Source organism: Idiotropiscis lumnitzeri, chromosome 4 (assembly GCF_059441095.1).
Source record: "Idiotropiscis lumnitzeri isolate Australia: NSW breed Sydney's pygmy pipehorse chromosome 4, RoL_Ilum_1.0, whole genome shotgun sequence".
Lineage (NCBI taxonomy): Eukaryota > Metazoa > Chordata > Actinopteri > Syngnathiformes > Syngnathidae > Idiotropiscis > Idiotropiscis lumnitzeri.
Window position 1 is genome coordinate 31174618 of NC_142394.1, and position 25423 is coordinate 31200040.

Consider the following 25423-nt stretch of genomic DNA (forward strand, 5'->3'; position numbering starts at 1 on the left):
TTGAATTAAATAATAAATTTGATTAATTAAAGTAAATGAAATTCAACCATTCGCCCTCAAAAGAAATTTGTTGATCGATTATTCCCTCAGGTTAGATGTTTTAAGCAACCAAAATAGAAGTTTTGAATTAATTCATCGCTGATCTGAATCTTATCCTGCCACATATGGGCTTCAGAAAATCCACATTGATCGTTGTTTAGTGTTTTTCTCACTTTTTGGGCACGGTACTAAAAGACATAATTGGCATTTCCATTCATTTCAACGGGGTCAGAGTTTGGACTTCTGAATGTGTTCAAGTCAGAGAAAAAGTGGATTTCATTTATTTCTCTTCTTTTTTTTTTTTTTCTTTGCACCAGCCACTCTGCCGCTTCCTTCCAAGCACAAAAGTGCAGAAGGAGTCTTACAGGCCAACTCGCCCCCTGGTCGCGCGCCTCCTCTTTTCTTTTCTCCTCCCCGTGGCCGGCGCTCTCCTTCTTCTCCTCTTAACTAGTGGCGAGGAGTTAATGGACTGTTTTGGCTCGTCTCCAGACGCCGAGTGTCACCTCATTAGCCGATGGCGGCTCGCTCCCAGACTCCTCCCACTGCCGGCGTGGAAGGAGGAGGGCTGCGAGCGACGGATGCCATTGGTCAACGCTCGCGCCCGCCTCCACTACCCCCCCCCCACACACACCGTCCTCGCCCCCCCCCGCCGCTACCATGAATGAGAATACACACGCATGCATAATTCAATGCAAAGTCTGCTCACTTCTCTCCTTCCTCCTTCTTGGAACTTTGCCACGACGGGAAGAAAGCAAATGTCTTCGAGACGTGGCCAAGCTCGCTAGCCTGTATGGGGCTCTTCTTTGTCGACCCCCCCTCACCCCCCCACTGCCAACTGAATGGCACGGTGGCAACAGCGGGCCAATGGAAATGCCAGCCAGCCCCTGCCAGTCAATTACACGGCGACAAAGCTAATTGTTTGCCGAGCGCCACCATTGAGCCGCTCATTGTTTTGAGCACAGATGTGACGTTGTGGCTTTCTCACAGACCCCCCTCCCCCCCCCCCCCCCCCCAAACACCCCCTCCAGACGTCAGCGACTCCAAACAACAAATGCTCAGTCAAAGATTGAAAGCATCCAGTTGATCAACAAACGAAAATGGACGCTTGCCTGTTGGCCAAATGTCGTCTTGCGCAATCCCAACATCAATTAAACGGAACATGCACTTTTTGACACAAACGTTTTTTCAAGTTGTCATGTTATAAGAAGGTTTTTCAGGAAAGCGTTTTCACGATAAAAAGTTTAAAGGTGTAATGTGAAGAAAGTCAACTTCAAAACGACAATTTTCAATTCACCCAAAAATGATTGGACAATTTTCTCAAACAATGACACCTTCATTCTTGGAAAAAAAATTGGTTGAGATCCACTTTTAAAAAAATAATTAATGAGAAAACAAATTTATGACAGCATTTCTGTAGAAGTTTATATCAGGAACAAAACGGTTTGGATGATTAGTTTGGTTTAAGGAAAAAAAATTGATGTCATTAATTTTTTTATTCAAATTGAAAATGATGGCGAAAACAAATTGGCATTTGATGTTGTGTTTGTCTGCTAATTTGAACATTTAAAAGAAGTGATATTTTTTCACAAGGAAGCACTTGACGCTTGTTTTGTTTAAAAAATAAAGCAAAACACAGAATGAATGGAGAGCAACGTGATGGTAAAAGGCAAATCGGATTTGGTTGCCTAGCGAGCGACGTGTCACCGATGACGGCGGCCAAGAGGAGTTTCCCACTGGCAGAGCCAAGAAGTCAGCGGCTGCGCCAAAACAACGGCCGTCCCGCAGCTGGGCGACACCCCCGCCGACCGCCCACCCGCCCGTCCCATCTCGGCTCGGGTGGCGCACAAACGCGCACCTTGGAGGGGGCGATGGGATGGGTGCGTGCCACCACATCTGAGAGCGCCACTTGGCCTCAAACACACAAAGAAAACAAAGCGCGCACTCAGTCAGATGATTTTGCTGGCAAACGGGACATCAAGCGGAAAGGGGGGGGGGGGGGAACCCAACCGCAGAGTTTAATGTGTCATTACAAGCATAAAAACAGACTGGCGACATTGCCAACAGATGTATTCCCGCCATTACGTCGAGGGAAGCGAACGGAGCTGCAGGTGCAAATCAAACAGCCCGTTGAGGTTTTCCTCTTTCGGGTGAGCGAGTCGCCGCATCAGCATTCCTGCAAGCTGCTATTCGGACGCGCGTCGGGCCGAGGAGGCTCCACAAATACAGATACAGTCAACAACGGCGGTCCCGAAAGATTGTCGGGGGGCAAATTTTAGGGGTGTCCTCCCTCTCGCTGCCAGCGTTTTCGGCAGACAACACGAATGCTGCGCGCACGTTTTCGAAATGCTGTGGCGTGAAATGTTTTCTTTTCTTTTTTTTTAATATAAATAAAAATGGGCTAAGGTCGGCCAATAGCAGTTCGAAGACTCGGGAAGACAGCCAATATCACCTCAGGATGCCTAAAAAAAAAAAAAAAAAAAAAGTCCTCCTCACCAGTAGTGGCAGTACACTGCGACGCTTTCACACTAAAGTCCGACCGACCGATTTGGATGTTGTGAGGCTGATTTCAATATTTGTCAGATCAGAAAATATTTGAATATCGGCTGATGATTTGACACTTTTTATCATGAGTCAAATTGAAATCTTTTTTTTACGTTGTACAGCAAACCTCAACTGGGCTGCCATTAAAGTTGTCGGTGAGTTCTCGTCAGAACGCCCGGTCGATTCGAGTCGGCCAAACTGCGTCGAGAACGGACTTCGCGTGAGCACGTCACTCGCAGGTGACCACGTCACGCCGGCACGCAGCCAAATAAAGAAAAAGAAAACTTTTCAGTCCCGCGGGTCCCAGATTGTTTTGATTTCACCGATCACCACACCGTGCGTGTGCGTGTCCGTTGTTTTTATTTGATGTTTTTTAATTCCTATATTTGGCTTTGCGTCTGCTTTTGAAGTGACACCGATTGGCCGTCGTTGACGAGGGACAACCCGAAATTCTGACGCACCACCTTTGCTCCTTTTGGTCTCATTGCACACAATGCGGTGTGGAAATGCAAACATCTCAATATTTGCAAACACGAGAGGATACCGAAGGACGTCATCGATGATGAAAAACGTTGCGTCGGCTTTGCATGCTGGTGACTTCCTCTCCGTACTTGGTGAAGTTTACCATTTTAGGAGAAAGGAACAATCATCTCAGCAAAATTATTTTGCACAGGCCTAATAAAGCGCCGGCCGATTAATCAATGGGTCAAGTCCGAATCGGTGTGGCATCGGTACCTGTGAGTACTTCAAACGGGATAGTACCGGCCTGAAAAAAAGAAATGGAGCTTTTGAACTTGCAAACTTCCAAGTTGCCTGCAACACGCCCAGTAACAAAATCTTCACTGCTCTGTTCATGAGCCCCAGTCTCAGTCCAAAGAGGGCGTCTCTCCCGAAACGAGTCGAGTCGGACCGGGGGACGCGTCATAACTCAAGCGGGAGGGACCGCGGCTGTGCCCCCCACAAGGTCACATCGACGGAGAGGAGCTCCTCGCCCACCGTCTGCAGAGACCCCCGGCTGGCGAGACTCATTTTTGGGGGCCTTGCGGGAGGGGGGGGAGGGGTCTCCATGGACACCCACGTGTGCAAAACGCACAGCACGCTTAGGAACCGGCTTGGAGATCACGGCGCAAAACTCGTCAGACAGGTTCAGCGGCAATGACACAACCGCGAAACACACACACACACACACACACACACGTGTGTGTGTGTTCCTCACCGATGCGCACACGTAAACAGCCACGTTTGACTTTACACACGCACGCACACCCCAACGCAAACACACATTTGTTTTTTCTTTTGCAGACGTGAGTTTTTCATCAAGCTCGTCTGTCACTGTAATATTCTTGAGCGGAAATATGTTTTTGGTTTCAAAAGCGTCAAAAGTTTGGACTATGCTTACAAATGTGTTGATTCACTTTGAACTGGTGGCAGGAAAATGAAATATTGAAAAACATATTTTGTGGATTTTGGAATGATCACTCTGCAAGTCTGGAATGCAACTTTCACTTCCTTCGAAAGAACCTTCATCGAAGACGTTTTGAAATTTGTTCTTTTGCAGCGAGCGGCCGAGCGCTCTTAACGGCCTTTTCTTTTGGCGTTGACGCCAGAATCCCGAGATGACGGCGAACAAAAGACGGACGTCATTGGGCTCCTTCTGGCAGCTTCGTCTTGTGTTCGCCAGAACGCTGAAATCGTTTCAGTTTCCGGATTTCACGTTCTCGCCTTTTCTCCGAAGTTGACGAGTGCGGCTTAAACGCACGTCAACGTCGCGACGTTCCCACGAGGCTCGCCGGCTTTAATCTCGCAAAATATTTGCACGGCTCACGCCAGCACCGGAGCCGCGTGAGGGAGACGCAGCTCTTGGCTTTTTACCTCCACTTTTAAGCTTGAGGACACACACACGCGCGCGCACGCACGCACGCACGCACGCAGCAATATTCGTCAGTGCACCTGCACACCTTTTCAAATCAGCCACACTGGCAATGTGCTCCAATTTGCCACCTCTCAACTCAACTCAAGCGGGACCCCGAAGCACAACGAGATGGCAGCGAAGTGGAGCGTGCTTCCCGTTTGCGGCGGCGGTGGCGGCGGGAGGGTTGCTGCGGCCGAGCCACTTGAGCTCGGCACGACCTCCTCCAAGGCAACGTCATCCACTTTGCTGGTGAATTCATCACCTTGACGTAAAATCAATCGGATATTGCTCATTGTCATCGACATTCATTTGTTGCTTACGTTTGTTAAAAAAAACAATACGTGGGAAGACGACCTTGAACAAATAATTGCAAAATAAATCGCCCCCAAAAAAAATTATGCAATTGGACTATTTTTGAAAATGGTTCAGCGGTGGTGTTTTCAAGCAATTGGCTGTAAAAGTAAGCATTAAAAAAGTAAAGAGGGAGGTCCCTTTCTGTTCTGTTGTCATTAAACGGCATCAAGACAATAGGAAAGTAGTACATTGGGCTCCAGGAGCTGTGTTGAAGTGATGCGTGTACAGTGCAAGCGTTCTTTTGGCGTTTTTTTTTTTTTTACGCCCTAAAATCAAATCATCTGTAAGTCATTTCTTTGTCAGAGTAACGTTGGACGCCGAGTGTTTGGATTAAGTTGCCTCATTTTCAAACTGTGATTATCTGACCGCTGTTCAAAAACTTTACACGTGTACAAAACGGACATTGTTACATTTCCTGTGCACATTTTTGGGAGGGAAAAAAAATGAGTGCGGCCCTCTTACAATGTGCAGACTTGTGCACACAAGGTGATTTTTTTTTTTTTTTTTTAATCAGTTGAGCGAGAATTACGCAGATCATATGACGCCATATGGAATTCTTTTTACACATAATGTATTTCCTTTGCAGGCACTGTGAAAGGCGAGGCCTACAGGGAGTCCTCTTTAAGCGGAGGGAGAGATAAAAAAAAAAAAAAAAAGGAAAAGAAAACTGTATGTATGGAAAGGAGGGAGGGCTGGGGGAAAGTGTGTGTGTGTGTGAGAGAGGGGGGGGGTTAGCAGGGGGGCGGTCCAAGCATGCTCAGCGAAAATATGCCTCATGCACTCGTTGAACTTGGGGCCTTCGTGGGCTTCTCTGAAGGTTACAGGAGAGGCCTGTGCAGAGAGGAGCAGGAGAAAGAAGCCATGCATCGGCGCTCCACACCAAACACCTTTTACACCCGAGTCCCCCCCCCCCTCCTCGCCTTTTCTTGCTTTTCCCCAAAAACGCGAGGCGTTCGCCCCGCGGCGTCCAGCATTTATTTGTCTGCTTCTCTCCACGGCCGACTGCGAGCGTCTGTTGCTCAGATAACAGCAGCGGCGAGCAATCGCCTTTGACACTCGGCTTCCTTCCCTCCTCGGAGCCTGCCAGAATCCGAGCCGCATATCCGCTAGACCCCCCCCTCGCCGCCCACTCCGAGCCCTCGGCCCACACAAAGGTAGGAAGCGGGGCGCATTGTGGCGAGGGCCACTAAATCACCTCGCATTTTATCCGCTGCACGTTTTAGCGCCGACACAACAAGGCCTTGTGAAGAGCTCATGAAACGCACGCTTCTGCTTTTCAGGCGACGTATAAACACAGGTCAGAGGTCAATGGCAAGTTCGGCCACACCAAACTCATTGGCGTGCGGTCTCGTGGTCGTCGTTACGGTGACCCTAGAGGGGGGGGCGGCTAACGGCCAAGTTATAAAAGTAGAATCTCTCAAGGTTAAAAGCGTACGGCAAATATTTCGGTTTGGGGCGTTTTCCTGATGTCAACGTACGGGTTTAGTTTGCATCGGAGTGTAATGTCAACCTTTGTCAAAGTGCAACACGGACAAGCAAAGTTTGTCTCTTTTCAAATTGATCGTAATCGGCCGGAGTTTTGCTGACTCGGAAACGTCGGCGTGGTCTTACTTTGTGGTGAAAGTTGTTCAGTGGCGCAAAACGAGGTCCTTGCCTGCTTTCCTGAGACGACGCCAAAATTCAACAACAATGCAGGATTAGCGTGCCATGAAAGCAAATTCATTTTCTTCTCGTTAAGACACGCTCAAAAATGCACCAGAAGGGCATCGAGGACAACATTTTAAAATTTGGATCCGGGGTTTCGGTCACGTTGTGCAATTGCCGGGGCTTCTAACGCAAATTTCTTAAAAAAATCAAATACAATTTGGCTCCTGTGTCATTTTCTCTCTCTGCCTCTCAACATTTTTTTCATGAAAAATATTTCAGATGAAAAAAAGTCAAACATTATGTGCGGGAGTAATTGCAATCATGTTTTCTCTGCTTAAGTTTTTATCGTAATTCATCGCGAGAGGGCCGACGCCAGCAAAGCAATGTCAATGGAACAACTTTAGAAGCTTCAACTACCTCGTTTGCTTAGCGACATAAGCACGCACGCAAGCGTCTTATCTAGTTGGTGGGATGCCAAATTGCGTTTAGCTTAGCATACAACAAAAGTGACCTCGGGCTTAGTTATAAGTTTGCACACAACAAACCAAATGTACCAGCAGACACGTTCAAGGAGTGACGATGAACATAAACACGTCAACAATCATGACTAACGTCCTTGGAAAAGCAGCCAACAGCGCAATGCATGCTGGGACGCAAAGTTAATGCCCGAAATATACTGAAGGTGCCAAGCTGTCAAATCACAAGTACACAAACAACAGTGAAGATTTGTTTTCTTCACATGAACCGTTGACAGTTCGTTTGAATGGTCTTCTTTTTTTTTGCACGAGGAAAAAAAAATTCTCAGTGTGGCAATATTTGTTTTTTTTTTAAATGCTTCCCACAAAAATCAAAGTTGACCTTTTATACGACCATATTAAAAAAAAGACATTCTCTGTGGCCACCTGGTGGCGCCGATGACGCGGCCGGCCGAATCTGGCCACCTGCGCCCGAAGTGAGCAATTCACCAAGAGGTGCGTCCCGAGACTTTTGTACATGATGTACCCTCCGGGAGTTCGGAAGGGAACGGTAAACAATGGAGTGCATTCGACTGGCTTGGCCCCAGCGGAAGAGGAGGTCAAAGGGCAACGGCTAGTAAACACGGCGGCTCAACCGCTCGGTCACTTTGCCTTTCCTCGAGAATTAGCAGACCGTTAACAGCTCATAAAAGAGCCACTTCTCCGCTTTACAACAGATTTGAGCTGCTTTCATACAAACAGTCCAGCAAAAAGGGATAAACAGCCGACCGGCACGACCGGCGTCAAAGCACGAAGAGCGAGCCAAGTGATATCGGCTAAAAGCAAATGAATGCCCCCCGAGATGCCGCAGTAAACAAAAGCGTAAGAACGACGTCACTTTGCGGCTTAGATGTCACTCGAGACGCCGTCGACGATGTAAAGCCGGCAAACAAATGAAGAGGGGTGCACTCGGTGGATTAGTTTCTGATTTATAGCGCGAGGAAAAAAAAGAAATAAATAACAATCAGGCGACGAGGAATTGAGCGCATTTCTGGAGGAGCATCTGAAGCTGCAAACCGGCCGAACCTGACAGAGCGCCGCTCATTTGCCTAATTTAACCCCGGCAACTGAAAGCCAGATCAACTGTGAGCGTCGTTCGCTAGCGCCGCTTATGTATATACTCGAGCGTCACCTCGGGCATTGGCACTTGACAAAATGGGCGCGGCGCAACCGCTGCGGGGACACCGATAGTCGAGACGTCAAGAGTCACAGCGTTCGCAGGGCGTGTTTGAGGTTAAAAAGCAACCAACCGACAAGTCGCACATTTCACATTCATGAACACGCGCAACTGTGCCGCTCCTTGTAATGTGCCCATCTCGGCCACTGGGGGGCAGTACAACAAAGTGGGGCAGACGCACACCAACAAGATTCGATTCACAACGACGGTGAGCCGGGAAGTCTTTTTTGCTGCAGAGGATAAAGAACATGAACCCGCGGGTGCTTTGAAGTAACAAATTCATCAACAACTATTTTGACGATTGATTGATTGTTTCGAGACGTACTTAAAATTGTCCAAATCCTGATTGGAGCCCCGTAACAGGAAATACTTAATGGCGACAAGTCCTCGGAGGTGCGCTCCCCCTCGACTCGCGGATCATTAATTACATTTCGAATCGAACGCCCGTCCCTTCCTGACGCTGGCGAGCGTCTGAACGTGTGCCGCCGCACGCCTCGTTAGCGCCTCGCCGGGCAAAAAGAAAGGAGCCCTGAGAGACGTGAGAAGAAATGGCCCCAAAAGGTCGGCTTGTTCATCGGGAGCTCTGAAAGGCCGCTGCAGGACGGCCACTCGAGACATGAAAGCGTTTGGTTTACATCCGACTGGAGTGCGGCCGGGGGAAAAGCTTCAGGCCGGGTTTATCTCGGACACGGCGCTCGATGGAATATGTAAACAGCGAGCGCAATCAGCGAGAGGTGCGCTCAAGGAAGTGCCGTCGCCATCCGGGAAAACGTGCTTTTGATTTGATAGCTCGTATCGATTTGACATTGAGAAATCTGGAAGCATCTGCCCGCGTGCTTTTTTTTGGACTCAGGCTGCTTCGCCGACACGCGAGCGTCTGGATGTGACTTTTAGCCCAACTTCTTTAGAGTCGTGGGGCCTGAAGCATGTTTTTTTTCGGGCCCATTACTATATTTGGCAGAATAAAATTCATTCATTCGAAAAATATATCATCAACGTAGACAAAATATATATTGGTAACTACAAACAACCGCCGATGGATGTCATGTTTGCAAAATCTTTTGAAGGGCCACACCCGACTGCCGTTCTCTTTTCTGCCACGGCGCCACGCCAAGCAACGCGGCGCCACGGCACTACTTGTGATCCGGATGGAACAACAACAAGAACACTTGACCCGGTCTGCTGCGCTTGCTTACGTGACCCACCAGCGGTGGGCTTGCTGAAATTTGAAAAATCCGGCACGCTTGCTAATATGCGCTTTTTCGGGAGTGAGTTGAAGGTCATTATTGTTGTCTTATGTTGAAATGAATTCATGTGTAAAATAAATCAAGAAAAAAATAATTCTGATTTTATACTGTTGAGTAAATGTAATTGGGGGGAGGCACCAACAGACATTTTTGGAATGGTACTGTCGATATGGAGCTGCCGTTTGTTGGGCTAATCCAAATACTTTGGTTCAACGCCATTTTTTTTCCTTCGCTGTGACCAAAGTCATTTTGTTTCCCATTCAGAATTTGTCTTTTACAGAGGGGAGGGTTGCCCGAAGCTACAACGTCCTCAGCACACCGCTGGAACCATTTTGGGGAGGGTACGACGTCGGCTGTTTGCGACTTTCGCTCTCGTGAACGGCCAGGCCGGCCCTTCGTTGCTTTCCAAGCTGACAAAACCGCACGGTGTCAGCACGGAGACAACAAGACATCAGCCGTCCGCAGCCGGTCGCCGTCAACGAGTCAGCATGTGCGTTACCACCCGACGGGGAACACCCCCCCCCCCACCACCTCCTTGCAACCCCGACCACATGCACACAGCCAAAACGAGCTCCCGCCACCGCCACCGCCGCCGCCGCCACCGCCGTTCTTGGCTCCTGCTTTCAATTTGACAAGAGCGGGCCCGAGTAATGGCTTCAGCGTTTTGTGGTCTGCCGACACATATGGTCCGTGCAGCCATTTGCTAGACGGGGGGGGGGCTCCCTGGGCTTTATGAGGACTTGCATGAGATTTGGGCACTGCAGCTGCCCAACCACAACAAACGTTCTTGCTGCTTCAAGTCTCGAAAAGTTTGATTCAAAAAATCAGGTGCTTCCTGCCGAGGAACGGATTTGGGATATGGATCTGTATACCTTTTTAACGCCATTTTTTGTGGATGTCTGTTTCATCTTTATAATGTGGGAATGTATACAAAATCTGTCACTACATATGGTCACTGTCCTCTAAAAAACAATTTTGTCCATTTTTTTAATTTGGATTTTTTTTTTTTTTTTACGTTAATGGGGCTTGCTCGTTACAGACATCTCAAAAACGTAAATATTTTAAAAATGACTCAGTTGGACAGACGAGTTTTTCACAGGACAGCAACGATATATCACTTATACCGGCCGGCCGTTGTGAAATGCGCTATTTAAATAAAATTGTCTTGTATTCTTAATATTATGATGAAATCTTTATGTAATATGTAATCTGGTCGGTCCAATTCAATTGGATGGCCCAAAAAATTGACCCGACACCAAACATGTCTAATCAGACATTTCCACACCCATTCAAGGCTACTGGACTCGATTTTTCAGGAATCTGTACTCAAGTACAGATATTACATTTATGTTTCACTTTTTACCTTTACTCCCCACACAAAAAAAGTACTACTATATTTCATGTTGGGTCTCATTTTGTCAAGAGTAGAACGGCTAAAAAAAATCTAAATGCTAAACACTCACCCTGTGGAATTCCGTTTTTTTTTTTTACATTAAATATCGGTTCGAAGTAACAAATAAAGAGCTTGAAGCAAGCGCTCTTGGCTTCTTTCGGACGTTTGATGTTCCAACAACGAACGGTCTCACATTTCCTCACACTGAGAGCGTGAGAACAGGCCCGAAGCGATCCTTTCAAAACTGGTTTTATACATTTAGACGTGTGCCAACTATACATAAAAGAAGATATACAGCCGCTAAACGGGGAGAAATAGTCATTATGGTCTCCCAAACAAAATACAATTGCATCATGGCGATGACCTTTCACCTTTGTCCGTCAAATGTTGCGCTCAGCGAGGCCTCGGCTCCAAAGTCGATCGGAATGAGACCCGAGCGAGAAAATAGAATTCGCTGACCTCATTCTGACAAGTAGCACCCCCCCCACCCCCCGGCAGCGGGTGGGGGTGTGCGTGTGTGTGTGTTTCATGTTTCGCAACAGCGCGCTTGTTTATACAGGTGGTGGGCGAGTCGGGTCCGAGGCGCACGGAGCATGCGTCTGGCCAAAGGTTGGCATGAATATTCGGCTTGCTGCTTACACTGACGACTTTTCAAAGTTGGACGCATGCGAGCGTGTCAACGTCACCTTCAAAAACAATTGTTTGCATTGCTCACGCAAACGTTTCATTTATTCATTTTCTATTTTGCATCAACTTCTTTCGTTAAACGGCACAACTGACAAAAGAGCCCCAATATGATTTTCGCTTCTCAAAAACGTTTGAGTATGAAATTAATGCATAAGCTTGTTTTGTTGTAATATATAAAATAACTCATTCTCAATATCAAATATAAGTTACTCTATCTAAAAAAAAAATTTAATTATGTATGCTCGTTAGCTGAATGAAATACATTATTTTTAATTAAATTGATCAAGCAATTGGTTAGTAAAATGAAAACATTAAATGTAAAATAAAGGCAAAATAGGTGAGGTTAAAACAAGTTCTGTTAAATATTGACAAACTGGGAATTTAGTTACATTTTTTACATAATTAAATTGCATTTGTTGAGAGGAATACAATTTGAAAAAGGTTAAGTCTAAAATATATGTTTTCATAACATAAAAAAATGAGAGAAAGAGGAAAAATATTTGGAACAGTAATTTACCTCCTAATTCACTCATTCATATTTTATCTTATTAAAAAAAAAAAGTCATCAAGTAAGTCCTCCTCTGCAGTAGTTGGCGCTATACCACACAAATGATGAGCCGTGTCCAGAAATAAAGATCTTTGTTTGCAATTATTCTTGTAAAGTTTGTTGAATGAAATTCTAGTTATCAAAAGCAGGCTACGAGAGGTATCGGAACTTTGTATCGGGAGTGGATACTCATACTTACATACTTATATACATACTCAGTTATTAAATGCTCGAAATATAGCGTTGTCTTTTTTTTAATGCAATCTTTGTCTTATTAGATCAAACAATTTAATGCCAAGTACTTTATTTGACTTGTATTTTTGAATAACATTTAACTTCAAGTGTAAATGTAAAATACGTAACATGTTAGAAAAGAGGGGGTGAGGGTGTGCTCGAGGCGCAACAGCTGTTTGGTAACAACTCAAGTAATTGTTCCAAACATGTAACTTTTAACGCAGATTAAATGCAATTACAGCACGTTTATCTAACCACTGCGAGTCGGTGTGCCAAAAAAAAAAACTGTCATTGTTTCTGTCTGGGAGGCTCAGCAGGATTACAACTGCTTTCTTTGCAGATGTTTTACAGAGCTGCGCAGCTTATACACTCCAACGCAAACAAAGCATACGATCTCGGCATAGGAGGGTGCTGGGGAGAGAGAAAAAACATTTTGATGGACGATGGCGCAAAAAAGGGTCTTCTGAGGTGACGACCGAGAATTTAGGTCAGCGCAGTCGAGACGTTGAACTCGCTCCGGCTGCTCGCTGCAGCCCGGGTGGAAAGAGCACAAGAGGCCAGCGTCAGGGAAGGCAGTGCGTCACGACTCTGAGTCTGATTCCAGACCTTCAACACACACACACACACACGCACACGCACACACACTCTCTGATTGCACAAGAGCCGCAGCTTCCCTAATCAGCCCACATCGCGTCCGCCAATGGCAAGCGGGACACCAAAGTCACCACAAGTTGCCGCTTCTGATTTGGACTAACTTGTTGAAAAGTCACCTCTGCCACATGCACACTTGGCTTCAAATCACACGCGCACACGCACATGTGACGTGCGCGTACATGCTTGCACACACACTTGGATTCACACAAAAACACGCGCACACGCAAACTTCACTTGGGTTGCACGTACGAATAGGCACACACTTCACCACGTACACCTGGGTTGCTCACACGCTCACGCACACGCACACGCACACTGGTTTAATAGGTAGGCATACAATGGTGTTCAAAACACATACTGTATTTAATCTCAAGACACGCACACAAACACGCGCATTCAACACACAAAGTTTTGATTCACCCGTGTACACACGCTCTTTGGTACAAAAATCGCACGCTTGCCTCTCACATACCTGCGAACGTGCACGCATGGACACACGCAAACGCATGCGCGCGCACGCACACGCGCACACACACAGTAAACAGTCTTTATTGAGACATGAGTGCTTGTATAAACATAGACAAGGCCTATTGAGAGTCCGGGGGCTGAAGCGAACAATATGGGGGGGGGGGGGGGGGGGGGGGGGGTTGTAGCTGGACGTTCCTCATAGACGGTGTGCACCAAATCCAATTATCAGAGCCACGGCATTAACATTCCAGCAGTCTGGCAGGTGACGGCTCTGTCTTTTCACCCCCGCCACCCTTCCACTGCCAGCATGGGAGCTCACACGCACACACACGCACACGCACGCAGTCGCGACTTGAACAATACGCGCGCATACACACGCAGTCGTGCAGCCCCCTCCCAGTTGCTCAAAGTATTGAGACGTACAGAAGACGGGCAGAAAGGGAGGGAGGCGACATCAGTCAATGGGGCATTCTTCTGCAGTCGCTCTCAGGGTGAGAATATGTTGATCGCTGATCAAATTGCTTTGATTGCCGTCGTGAGGGGCGGGCGGGGGGGTTGCCCGTTTTGTTGTGCGCCCCCTCGCCTTCCCAAACAGTGTGCGCTTTGTACGCCCGCGGGTTGTGTTTGTCGCGTATGAGACGGCGTCAGAGGGGAAAGTTCAAGCCACCAAGACAAACAATGTTGCTCTTCCCGCCGGTTAGCATAAACACACGCGCGCTATTCATTAACGCAGACCACTGCGGGCGAACGATGCTGCTCCGTGTGTGTCGGTGGCAGTTGTCGATGACGTTTCACCTCATATGTTAGCATTCTCGCTATGCTAGCAATTCATTTGTGTGTGCTGCTGCTGCTCTGTGTGGCAGTTTTGGAAGGCTAAGCTTTCAATTAGCCAGTCTACAACGTTTCAAGTTATATGCTAGCAACACGTTAGTATGTTCATCTCGCTATGCGAGCAACTAAATTGTACGTGTTGCTGCTCTGTGTGTGTGAAAGTGGCACGCTATGCTAGTTTACGTTAGCCAGTCGATAGCGTCTCACATGTTAGCAGTGAGACATTTTGATATGGTTTAGGTGAACATTTGTCAGCTTTGCCGTACACCTCAACTGCAAGTGACAACTAAACCGTTCGAAGCAAAGCGGCATTCAATTACAATGAAATTGTAAAAAAACAAAAAAACAAAAGAAACGCACTAAAGCACAACACACACAGCAGCATGTGACGCCACCTACGTAAGTGCACCTCAGATCCAACGTCGCTGCATGCCGTCCTGCACATCGTCCTTGTCAGGTCGTATATATTGTGCACTGTACGCATACATCCGGCCCCTTCCATCTAATCAGACGGCTCGCTGCGCCGAATACATTAAGAAAAGTGCGTCTGCCTGCGACCGATCGATAGCCCCGCCATTGACTTCTCCCCCTTCATCCATTTTAATGTCCGCAGCATACTGTAAGACGACATCGTGAAAGAGGTTCATCTTCTTTGCATGATGCATTTGTCTTTTTTTTTAAGACAGTTTTTGCATCTTGGTTGAAATGTTCATCAAGTATCCCTTGGCCTCCTCTGCCATCAACACTTAATTGTTAGCGCCCAAAACACACACACACACACACAAGCTGAGCCAAAGCTTCCTTCTCTTCTCATAATAGTTGGCAATGCATTCTCGCCGTCTGCCAGAGATCACACCCAGACCAGTTTCACCCTCCCCGTTATCCGTTTGTTTCATTCACGTCGCAGATTTGGCAGAGGGCCCCGATCATTCCGCCTGACGGCCCGTCGACCCTTCGGCACCCTTTGTTTGCGTCTCAAACTTTTTAGCTTTTCACGTCCGAAAAAATGTGGTGGTCATTAAAAGCTGATGCGATGGGAGTCGAGGTGATGCTTAAAGAGCTCTCGGAATGAACACAAGTCTGAATTTTGAACTTGCACCAAGCTGCAAAGGCTCCCAAAGGCATTTTTCAAAGCCAAGTCCACGCTAAGAGAAAATTGTGTTTCATTCCCCCCTCCCAACATTTTTGAAAAAAGGTTTTAGAAGGCCCTTGTTGAAAATTCCGGAGCCCAAAAGTTTTGGGTCCCGAGCCAAGCCGTGCGTCTGAATTGAGTGCGGGCCTGCCCAACGGGGCGAAGAAGAGTCTCCCGGGGGCGGCGTTGGCTCAGCAAACGGGACCCGAGGATGGTTGCGCCGTGGATTAGGGCCCCACAGTGGTCCATTGTTAATTGGGCGCCATGTGTGAAAGCTACAGAGGGATTAGTTTGTACAGCTGCTGCCATTTGTCATAACTGCCCTTAACAAGACGCACATGGCAAACCCGAGTTGCAGACAGAGGTTTGGAGGGAAAATGGCGAGCTGGGATGCGCGCAGCCGCAGTCACCTGAGGGAACCCGGGCGGTCCTTGTTGACCCCCGGGTGGGTGGACGCAGCTCATAATCGCAATAAGACAAGAGAGTGCTTACAAAACGCCGCTTATCAAAGAGACAACCGTGGGCGACGGCAGAAATAACAATGGGGGGGGGTAATGTAATAAACTCTGATAAACTCTGAAATGATGCCACCAAAGTCCGGTCTGAGTGGGAAAGAACGGCAGAAATTGGTGCCAAGGAAGTGCTGTATGTCAAGACTGGCACGGAGCAGCTTTTTATTTTTTTTTTTCAAGGAATCCATAGCAGTAATTGTTGGTTGGCGAAGTGAGCACATGCATGTCAGAGGCCTAATTACAAAGCTGCCCGGGTAAATGTGGAACACGCTTTTATTGCGCTCACACTTTCACATTTGCAACACCGCGACAAACACGTGCGGAGGACTTGGAGGGAGTTTTCGAGAAGTGACGCCGACACATGTCGCATCCCCTCGCTGCACAAAAACCTGGGCTGGAATCTGCAAAAAGGTGCCCACCCAAAAGTACATTTGGCAACTTTCTTCTTGTGTCCCACTCGGGCGTTGTCGAGCCGTCACAGTGACGGGCCGTACTGTAGCGCCACACAAAAGACCAGACAGCCATCACTCTGGGCCAATGATCGACCCTGTCTGCAGTCAAAAGACTTTGATGGGACAAAGCAGGGTGGGGGGCGCACAGAAAAGTCAGGGTCTCCGGGGCAACCACTCGGCTTGTCTGTCCCTGCCTCAAGGTCCCCTTTTGCACCCCACCTACTCGACGACCCCTTCCCATTTTTCTTCCCTTCATTGGTTGTCCGCAAGGCTTCTTCCTGGGGGAAAAGGAAGTTTTGGTCCCAGATCGCACTAGGGAAAAAAAAAACTAAAAACTTGAATTGTTTTTCGGATTCCCCTGCGGCCAGTGGCAACCTTCACATTTCGAACCCAACGTTACTGTGGCTGAAATCGAGTACTGGAGTTTTGCTCGCCGTACTTCTACTCGAGAACAGAGTGTGAGTACTCGGGCCAAACATTTGCCTGCTTTGGGAGCGATCATGGCGGGGGGATGCGGGGAGCGCCTTTGTACACGGGACAGTGAGGTACAGTGTGATGGCTGGGTTAGGGGTGAATGTGGCCATTTGTCTTCATTTGGGAGGAGCGGCAGACAGGCTGGGGGTTGCGGAGGGGAGGTCTATCCGGGAGGAGTGGGAGGTGCCGGCCCTCCAGTCAAGTGGCCTCGGGGGGATTTGAAATGCATTCGGGGTCCTCCCCAAAAGCCTGGGAAAGTGCGGGCAAGCTGAGATCTTAACCGTGGACTAATGACACAATCTGCAGTCCTTAACCAAGCGGAGCCGCCGAAAGCAAAACGAGCGGAGTCTCCAGCCGAACGAGACAAGAAAAGCCTTTTCAGCACAACGTCTGCGCCTTTTTTTTTTCAAAGAGAAGCCACGTACGTTTGTGTGTGCGAGCGACAGGCAAATTAAACACACAGTTGTCGAGGAAAAGGAGTTGTAAATTTTCCAAGAAAAAAAAAGGCACCCACATTTGTCGGCGGCCTCTGCTCGGAGTTGCCTTGTTTCCACGGAGGTTTATGTACACATGGCTCCCCAAAAGAAAAGGGCTAAGGAGGTAACAGGGCCCATTTAAGCCCGGAGGTATTTGCTGGAGCAAAACCCCGCTGCTAATAACACAAGCACTGCAACCGGGGATGACGTTTGACAAAAGAGCACAAGATCACAAGCATCCGGCAATGAAAGACGGGCGAGAAGAGCAAGGCAAGCGCATGCAAGAAAGAAAACCAAAATAGCTCCTGGGTTAAGAGGAAAAGAGATTGGGAAGACATTGAGTGGGAAGCGGAAATCAATAAGGCAAGCGCCGAAGCCGGGAAGGCGTTCTAAGTGGATTAGATTGAGGGAATGTGTTCGATAGGTTATGGCTCTGAGATCGAGGTGGCCGCGCACCGCCGGCGCTATTGCATACTAATAAGGAAGCCACAGTGGAAGCTAAAGCACAGGGTTGCACAGTTCACTCGCAAAAGCTTTTCTCGACGCCTCGAGTTTTCCCCCCCGCAGGCTTCCGACTTTAATGTCTCGCTCGCTGCTTTCGCAATGTTCGCAACTCCCAAACATCCGTCTCACCAAAAACAACTCCCACACCAAAATTGGGAAGTGCGCCTAATGCGGCCTCATTACAGCAAGTTTGCCTTCACACTTCTGGCAATCGACCAGGCGGCCTCGCTCCGGCTCGGACCGGGCGAGCGAAGATGCGCGTCCTGATGGAAGAGGACACCGAAAGGGGATGCAGGAGTGGAAGTGCGCAACATCGCTTTCGACGCCGTCCGTGTTTGATTGAAATGCAAACGACTGCACGACGCTCAAGGAGAGGCTTCCACTAACGGCGAGCTTTTCATGACACGGGAAATCGAGCGCAACGGTTAAGGGCGAGCTTTAGATGGACAGACGTCCACCGAGAATGCGCACGTTGATTTCAGGTGATGATTTTGTCAATTCCCTAGCGCTGTTCAGGTCGCGGATCTCGCGTTTCAAAGAAGCGCCGCGGGTTCTCGATCGGGTTGAGGTCGGAGGACCATGTTGGCGACGGACCATGAGGCGGGGCCGCCAGCCAATCGCAGCTTAGTTGTTTTTTGGGACGGACCAAAGTCCAGAGAGGAGGACCGCAGCCTGGTTTGGAACCCGCAACCCGTAAGGCGTCTGCGCTAAGCGCCCCGTCCAAAAGGTCAACAAAAGGCAGGCTTACGCGGGACAAGCCACTTTTTTCTTAAGCAATCTGTTGTGCTCAATTAAAGTTCACAGGACACGCCGCCACATCTCTTTGCAAGGGTCACGGCCCTCGGGGGCCAAAGGTTAAGCCCGGCGCTCGTTAAACACGCTTTCCATTAACGCAGCAGTCATGTGCTCGCAAGCAATCCATCCATTTCCACAAACGCCCCCCCTGCCCCGAAAAAAAAAAAAAATGCTTCATGGCAGCATTAGGTGGTAGCGTAGCTTTTTTTTTTTTTTTTTTTTACAGTCTCCATATGCCAAATGTTCACCTATTGCAGGTGGAACGCATCCACGAGGACAAAGCGGACTTCACAGTCTTTCGTGCAGATTGGAGCGTGTGTGTGTGTGAGAGAAGCTGGTATTGAAGCTGCCAGTTGGCACAACGAACGCCACACAACACAATCCGAACAGACCCCCCCTGGCCCCACCCCCACCCAAACTCACTCCCCAGCGGGCATTCATCCGGGCCATGCACAAGGGTGCTAAACACGCCCGTGTACCCCCTTTCTCTGCCAACCCAGCGACTGCACCGGAGGTTTTTTTTTTAAATAATAATAAAGCTGGTACATGATTCCCTGGACGGAGGCGGCATATTTGCGTTTACACAAAAGATGGCAACGTGAAAAAGCAAAAGCCAAGCAAAGCAAAAAAAAAACAAAAAAAACTAGCGCCGGCTGCATTGCGGATGCCAAGCGACGAATCAAAGGCATGCAGCACGCAGACAAAGAAGGTTCGATGCCAACCTACGAAAACCTCCGACGGCCCACCGCCGCTTTGCTGGGCTGCCTGCCTGCCTCCTTGGCACGGCGCTAAACAAAATGGCGCCGCGCCGCACGCTAGCACACAATATGGCCGCATTGTCTGGAGTCGGGCCCGAAAAATAAAGAGAGCGCCACATATTTCGGCCATCATGAACAAATCAATCATTTCTGCAAAATTTACAAACACGTGACATAAAAACAATACATCGAAATATAAACAAATCAAACAACTATTTCTGATTTTAAAAAAAGTCACCTTATGCCACTTTTTTCCCCCACCTTCCCAAAATGGCATTTTGCACACAAGCAACCATTCAAGTAAACGTGACACTGACTAAAGAAAAGTTCCTGATCTTTCCTGTCTCAAATTCAAAATGTTCAGCTCCTTCACAACATTTTGTAAATTAAAAATGGCAATAAAATCAAATGAGCACATTTCAGAGAAATTTGACCTTCCACATTTCTTGGCTCATTCAAACCTTTCCAACTCCAAAGTGTTCAGCTCATTCAGGACATCTTGGAAGCTTTTTCCCACCTTTCAACAATTCCCCAAATTGACCTCCTCCTTCACACACTTCTGGACTAATTCAATTGTCACTGCAAAATTATCAAATGAAGACATTTATCACACTTTTGCACATTTCCCGACCAATCCAAAGCCTTGACATTATTCACGACCTCTCGGGATCTGTTTGCCACCTTTTCAAAAGGCACACATTTTATTTTCACAGTCAAATTCCAAAATTAAGACGTCCTATCCACATTTCCGGAGTCGCGACTGATTTAAACCATTCCTTCTTCAAATTTTTCACATCATTCACGACTTCTTGGGAACGAGGGCCGGTCCTAAAATGTCCAAATTCTCCCAAAGTTAAATAATTAAACACACGTAAATGTTGACCTCCTGTTTGAACATTTTTCAACTGATTCAAACCCAGAAACAAGTCTTACAGTCTACATTTCAACTCTTCAATAAATTCCACATCATTTCAATTCGCTGTCAGCCTTTCAGTACTCACACGCAATTTCGAAAGAAATTGCATTCTCTCCGTTAAGAACAAGTGCTAAAAAGGAGCCTATTCAAGTTTGATGTTGCGCAGTTCGGCATGCAGCAGATGCAAAGCGCAAAGAGAAAGCACTGGCATCATCCCACAAAAGACACAAAAGAAGCTCCGATGCCAACCCCGGTGCCAGTGGCAACCGTTCGTGTGGGTGCGCTGTGCCTTCTGCTTTCCCTGGTAAGCGTCAAAACACAAAATGGCGCCCGCGCTTTGGACACAATGAGCGAGCGTCGCAAACGTTTTTTAGCGTCCCGAAAGCCTCGAGCGTAGTTGGAATGGAGCAAGCCACAGGACCAAAAAAAAAAAAGTGGTGAAAGGAGCAAAAAGAGAAAAAAAAAGTGAGCTACAGTTTTGCACTTTGAGGGGCCTCCAATGTTAACAAACATTTATATATATATATATATATATATATATATATATATATATATATATATATATATAAATGTATTTATATATACATTTATACATATAGAATCAGAATATAGATATATATATACACATTTATATTTCTATATATATATATATATATATATATATATATATATATATATATATATATAATGTGTATATATATATATATATATAAATGTATTTATATATACATTTATACATATAGAATCAGAATCAGAATATAGATATATATATACACATTTATATTTCTATATATATATATATATATATATACACACACACACACACACCTACACTTAAAATGAATGCATGTTGTCATTAACATCTGGTTTGAAAACAATTTCTGAATTCATTTATTCTATCTTCTCACAATTGCCTTTTTTCTTTGGACAGCCAATAGAGGTTATCTCCACTTCTGAAAACCAAAATTGCATCTTTCATTTGGTCCAATTTCAGATACTACCCAATTTGTATAAAAATGATAACCTGCTAGAAACCATTAAAAAATGAATGATTCAATTCATTAAATGAGAAAGAAATTTCAAAAGTGGCAACAATTTGAGTTGTCAGGGTTGGATCATGCGATTGGAAATCGGGACCGATCTCGTAATTTTCAGACGATCAGCATCGGGTGAACGAGATTGGGTTTGTATTTGTATTAGTTCATATATTAGCCACCCGGCCCCAAAATGCAGACAACACGTTCACTCGAGTCAACAAATGAAATAATAAAGCATTTTCCAGGATGATCGAAATTCGATATACTCTAAATTAAGTGCCCCCCCCCCCCCCGCCCTAAAAAAAAATACAAATAAAGAAATAAATAAGCTAACAAGACACAAAGAGGCGGCTATGAGTTTAGGTGGCGCTTACCTTGGTCCTGGACATAGTAGGCGAGGAACAAGTCCAACTCCTTGACCGAGACGGTGATGTGGTGCGGCTGGACGCAAAGTGCGGGGTTGGTGCAATGCGACGACTTGACCAGGCGCTCGCCGTCCGTACTTTCCAGGGGGATGCCTTTGAAGAGGATGACCATGACCAGGTCCAGTCGCCAAACTTTGTCGGCCTGCCGCAAGCAGTCGATGCGGCGGATCTTGCCCTTCTGGTCCGGGTTGGACAGCACGCAGCACGGGTGCTTCTTGCCCGTCACGCTGAGCACAAAGTCCTCCCGGTACTCCTGCCGGATGTCCTTGCGTAGCTTGGCCAGCAGCCGGGAGGCCCACTTCTGCTTGACCTCGGCCTTCTCGCTCAGGAGCTCGTCCTTGACGGCGCGCTCCTCGTCCTTGGACATCCGCTTCTCGTGCTTCTTGAAGTACTTGCGCTTCCTGGCCTGAAGGTTGAACCACGTGTAGGCGATGGCGCGGACGTGCGGGAGGAGGGCCTCGATGAAGGGATGGAACTCATCCTGCAGAGGAGGTGACACCAAAGTAAGGAGTTGAAAAAAAAAAAGAAATGAAAATCCTCGCCTAGGAATTGCTTCATTTCTTCACAGAAGCTTTGAAACATAAAAATGGAAACCGGAGGATTTAAATTGCATCAAGCTGCACAACATTTCAATTACTTTTTTTCTTTTTTTGTCCAGACTTTCCCTTCTGTGTTTGGCAAACAAGGTAAAAAAAATCCAAATGTTAATTTGCACACACAAAATGCTGAAAATATGCCCTAAATAAATAACATTTGAAAAGTTCCACTACAAACGAAAACAAGTAGTTCAACTTTTGAGGCTGGGCTGCTTACTGGAGCTTTTTTGTCTCATGTTGAGTTGTTGAGTTGATGTAAGGCAACCTTGGCAAAATATTAGGAAGCACATACCTCAGGTCAAAAGTTGCAGACATGTCAATAAATCTTCGTATAAGGGGCAGCAATGACCTTAAATCGGCTACCTCGTCATCAGCTCAAACTATATTTGGAGCCCAAAAACATTTGGAATTGCGAAAATAAATGAATACATTTAATGAAACGGCTGCAAAAATGTATTAAAGTGACTCCAAATGTTTTCGGGCCATCTGCCTGTTTAGATGATTGTGGACTGTATTAATAATAATAATACAATTGATCACTGAAGCTGCGCAAGAATGTGGTGGTGATTATTTGTCACACACAGCACCCGCCGACTTATTTACCAGATTGGCTTCGTTTAGAAAATCACAAATTGTGCAATTACATTTCACTGTACTTGTGCTAAAATGCAAAATGTGTTGGTGCTATTTTAACGACGCTTTTTTTTTTTTTACTTCTAGCTTCTCGAAATGCAAAGGGACTTTTTTGCCATTTGAAAGAAAAATTATTGTTCATTTGCATTTTTGGTTTTCCTTTGCTTATGTATTTATTTTTTTAACACATCCACAAATCCTACAACGACAAATAGCTGGAGCCGTGGGAAGGCGGAGGGGGGGCGCATTACTGTACTTCAGCTGGGCCCATAAAAACACAATCCTCTTAAGCACAAACTAAACCACATCTCAGTCAATCACTCACTTAATGCCAAGCAAAATATAAACAGCCAAAGTCAGTCTAGTTGCACCTTATCGAGCGCTTCATCTCCTCGGCGAAAGTGGCTTTATCTCCACACACACGCACACACACTCGAGGAGGATGGTTCTTTCAATAAATATATACATTTAGAAACACTTGAAGTTTGCCAGGTTATTAGAGGACACGCAGCATTTTTTTTACATTCTTAAAGGGCCAGTAGACTTTTTTTTATTATTGATTCCGAAGAAAAAGTGGATAAATACCTGAGTGAGACAAATTGGAGAATACATGACGAGTCGGCTGCACACTAAAGTGAGCGGGGAGAAGAAGAAGGGGGGAGAAAAAGAGTTGGTGGCGACTTTTAACGCGCCATTCCTGCACCGCGAGTCGTCCTCATCCGTAGCGAGCGAGAAGAAAACCTCCGAGAAAATCCATCAACTTTCCGTTTTCGCGGTCCGAAAGATTGTCGAAAAAGCAACAGATGCAGTCGGCGTCAAAGTCGTGCCGTAGCGTGTTTTTCTTTCTTTTTTGCACGCGTGCGTGTATGTGCGCGTGTGATGTTGCGCCCTGAGCTCGCACTGCTTCATATGTGGCGCACCTTCGCTCCTGCGTTCGCGATTCCAGCAAATCAGACCAACTTTTTTTTGAACCCACGTAATTACACGCTCACACCCCTCCTTCTCAGCCTTCCTACCCACTCCCTCCCTCCCTCCTCCTCCACCTCCTCTTGCAACCATCCAAAGAGCGAGCACCTTGTCTGCAGAATCGCCTTCAAAGAATTCATGTACTTTGAACCAGAAAAAAGTCAGTTAATGAACAACCCAGTTTTTGATTTCACCCATCAAAATGTGCTTTCACTTCGAAAATATAATAACGCACAATGCTAATAATTCTAATAGTAAGATGGAATGTCACGTACCATTGCACTGAACTGCAAAAGGGTTTAACAGAAGCTTGAGTGCCTGATTGAGACACAGTCACATTTGTCAACTTTTTCTTTTTTAGAGGTTAAGGAAAACAAGTCGGGAGCCCCTCGTGTCCCCTTCCCCCTCTTTTTATGCTCCTCTTCCTTCATCTTTTTTTTTTTTTTGTTCAGTGAAGTTGATCCAAAAGGGGGGGCCGGCCCGGCTTGTCGTCCCCGCCTTCACTTTCACTGTGTGGCCAGCCTGACCGCCAGCCTCTCACCGCTGAACGAAAATAACTCAAACCGAATCCACAGTTTCCGCTTCGTAAGCACCTTCGAAGTAAATTTGGAGCGGGGCCTCTTTGGACAATTCGCCCATAGAAGAAAAGGCGACCATTCGTTATATATTGCGCGGCTAAAACACACTTTCGAAAGCGTTTCAAACTATATCCAAAACAAAGTGTGAACATAGTAAACGCTTGTTTCTCACTTTAATTTTGAAAGGGAACTTCCTACACTGGCTGGGTACCCGAGCTTGACGCGGATACGTTTTCCCACGAGGTTTGGCGTTCCGCCACCTGATTGGCTAGGAGCGCCCCTCACTGTTGGCCCCTTACTTCTGATTGTGTGACGTCCACACGCTGTAGCCGAGAAAACAAGGATATGGCGCCCCTGAGCGGCCATAATTATAACTGCAAGTAGCCTCTTCCCAAATCCACACACATACATACACAAATGTACATAAATATTACACACACACACACTTGATGAATATTTGCATGATGCAGGTCATGGTGTATATATATATATATATATATATATATATATAGTTGAGTATAAAATGTGTTTAGGATTGCCAATTGATGCCACAAGATGGCAGTATAGCCCTACTTTTCTCTTAATGAAGCTCCTCAAATCACTTCAACATAGTTCCTTCCATGGTCACCAAGATGCCACTAGAGCAAAAGCGAATAATAGAGGATGCCCCTTCTCCACTACCCCGAAAGGAGATAAGAAAAAAAAGCAGTGAGTTGGGACTATGCGAGGGAAACCTTGTAACACCAACAAAGTCGCAAAAGGGTGACAGACAATAGCCTTCCAGTGTATGTCAAGTCAATACATATTCAACAAGGCAGGCCTCATCGCTGTGGGAAAGGCGAGGGATGGACAAGGAGCTTTTGTCCAAGTCAACTATTATTCAAATAACGATGACTGTTGACAATATTAAGACAAGAAAAAAA

At 46.7% G+C, this 25423-nt stretch overlaps 1 protein-coding gene across 8 annotated transcripts in view; it reads right to left on the minus strand.

The window, feature by feature from the left end:
- LOC148339231 (nuclear factor 1 B-type-like) overlaps window positions 1-25423 on the minus strand; it is a 49640-nt gene that overhangs the window by 23871 nt on the left and 346 nt on the right. For 4 of the 8 annotated variants that reach the window (XM_088294752.1, XM_088294747.1, XM_088294753.1 and 1 more), the window contains exon 2: window positions 21677-22208. In XM_088294752.1, coding sequence (XP_088150878.1) covers window positions 21677-22208 — 532 coding nt within the window. Of the gene's footprint in view, window positions 1-21676; window positions 22209-23541; window positions 23918-24197; window positions 24385-25423 lie in introns of those variants that run through there. The other 4 variants (XM_088294754.1, XM_088294750.1, XM_088294749.1 and 1 more) reach the window with 2 other exon arrangements.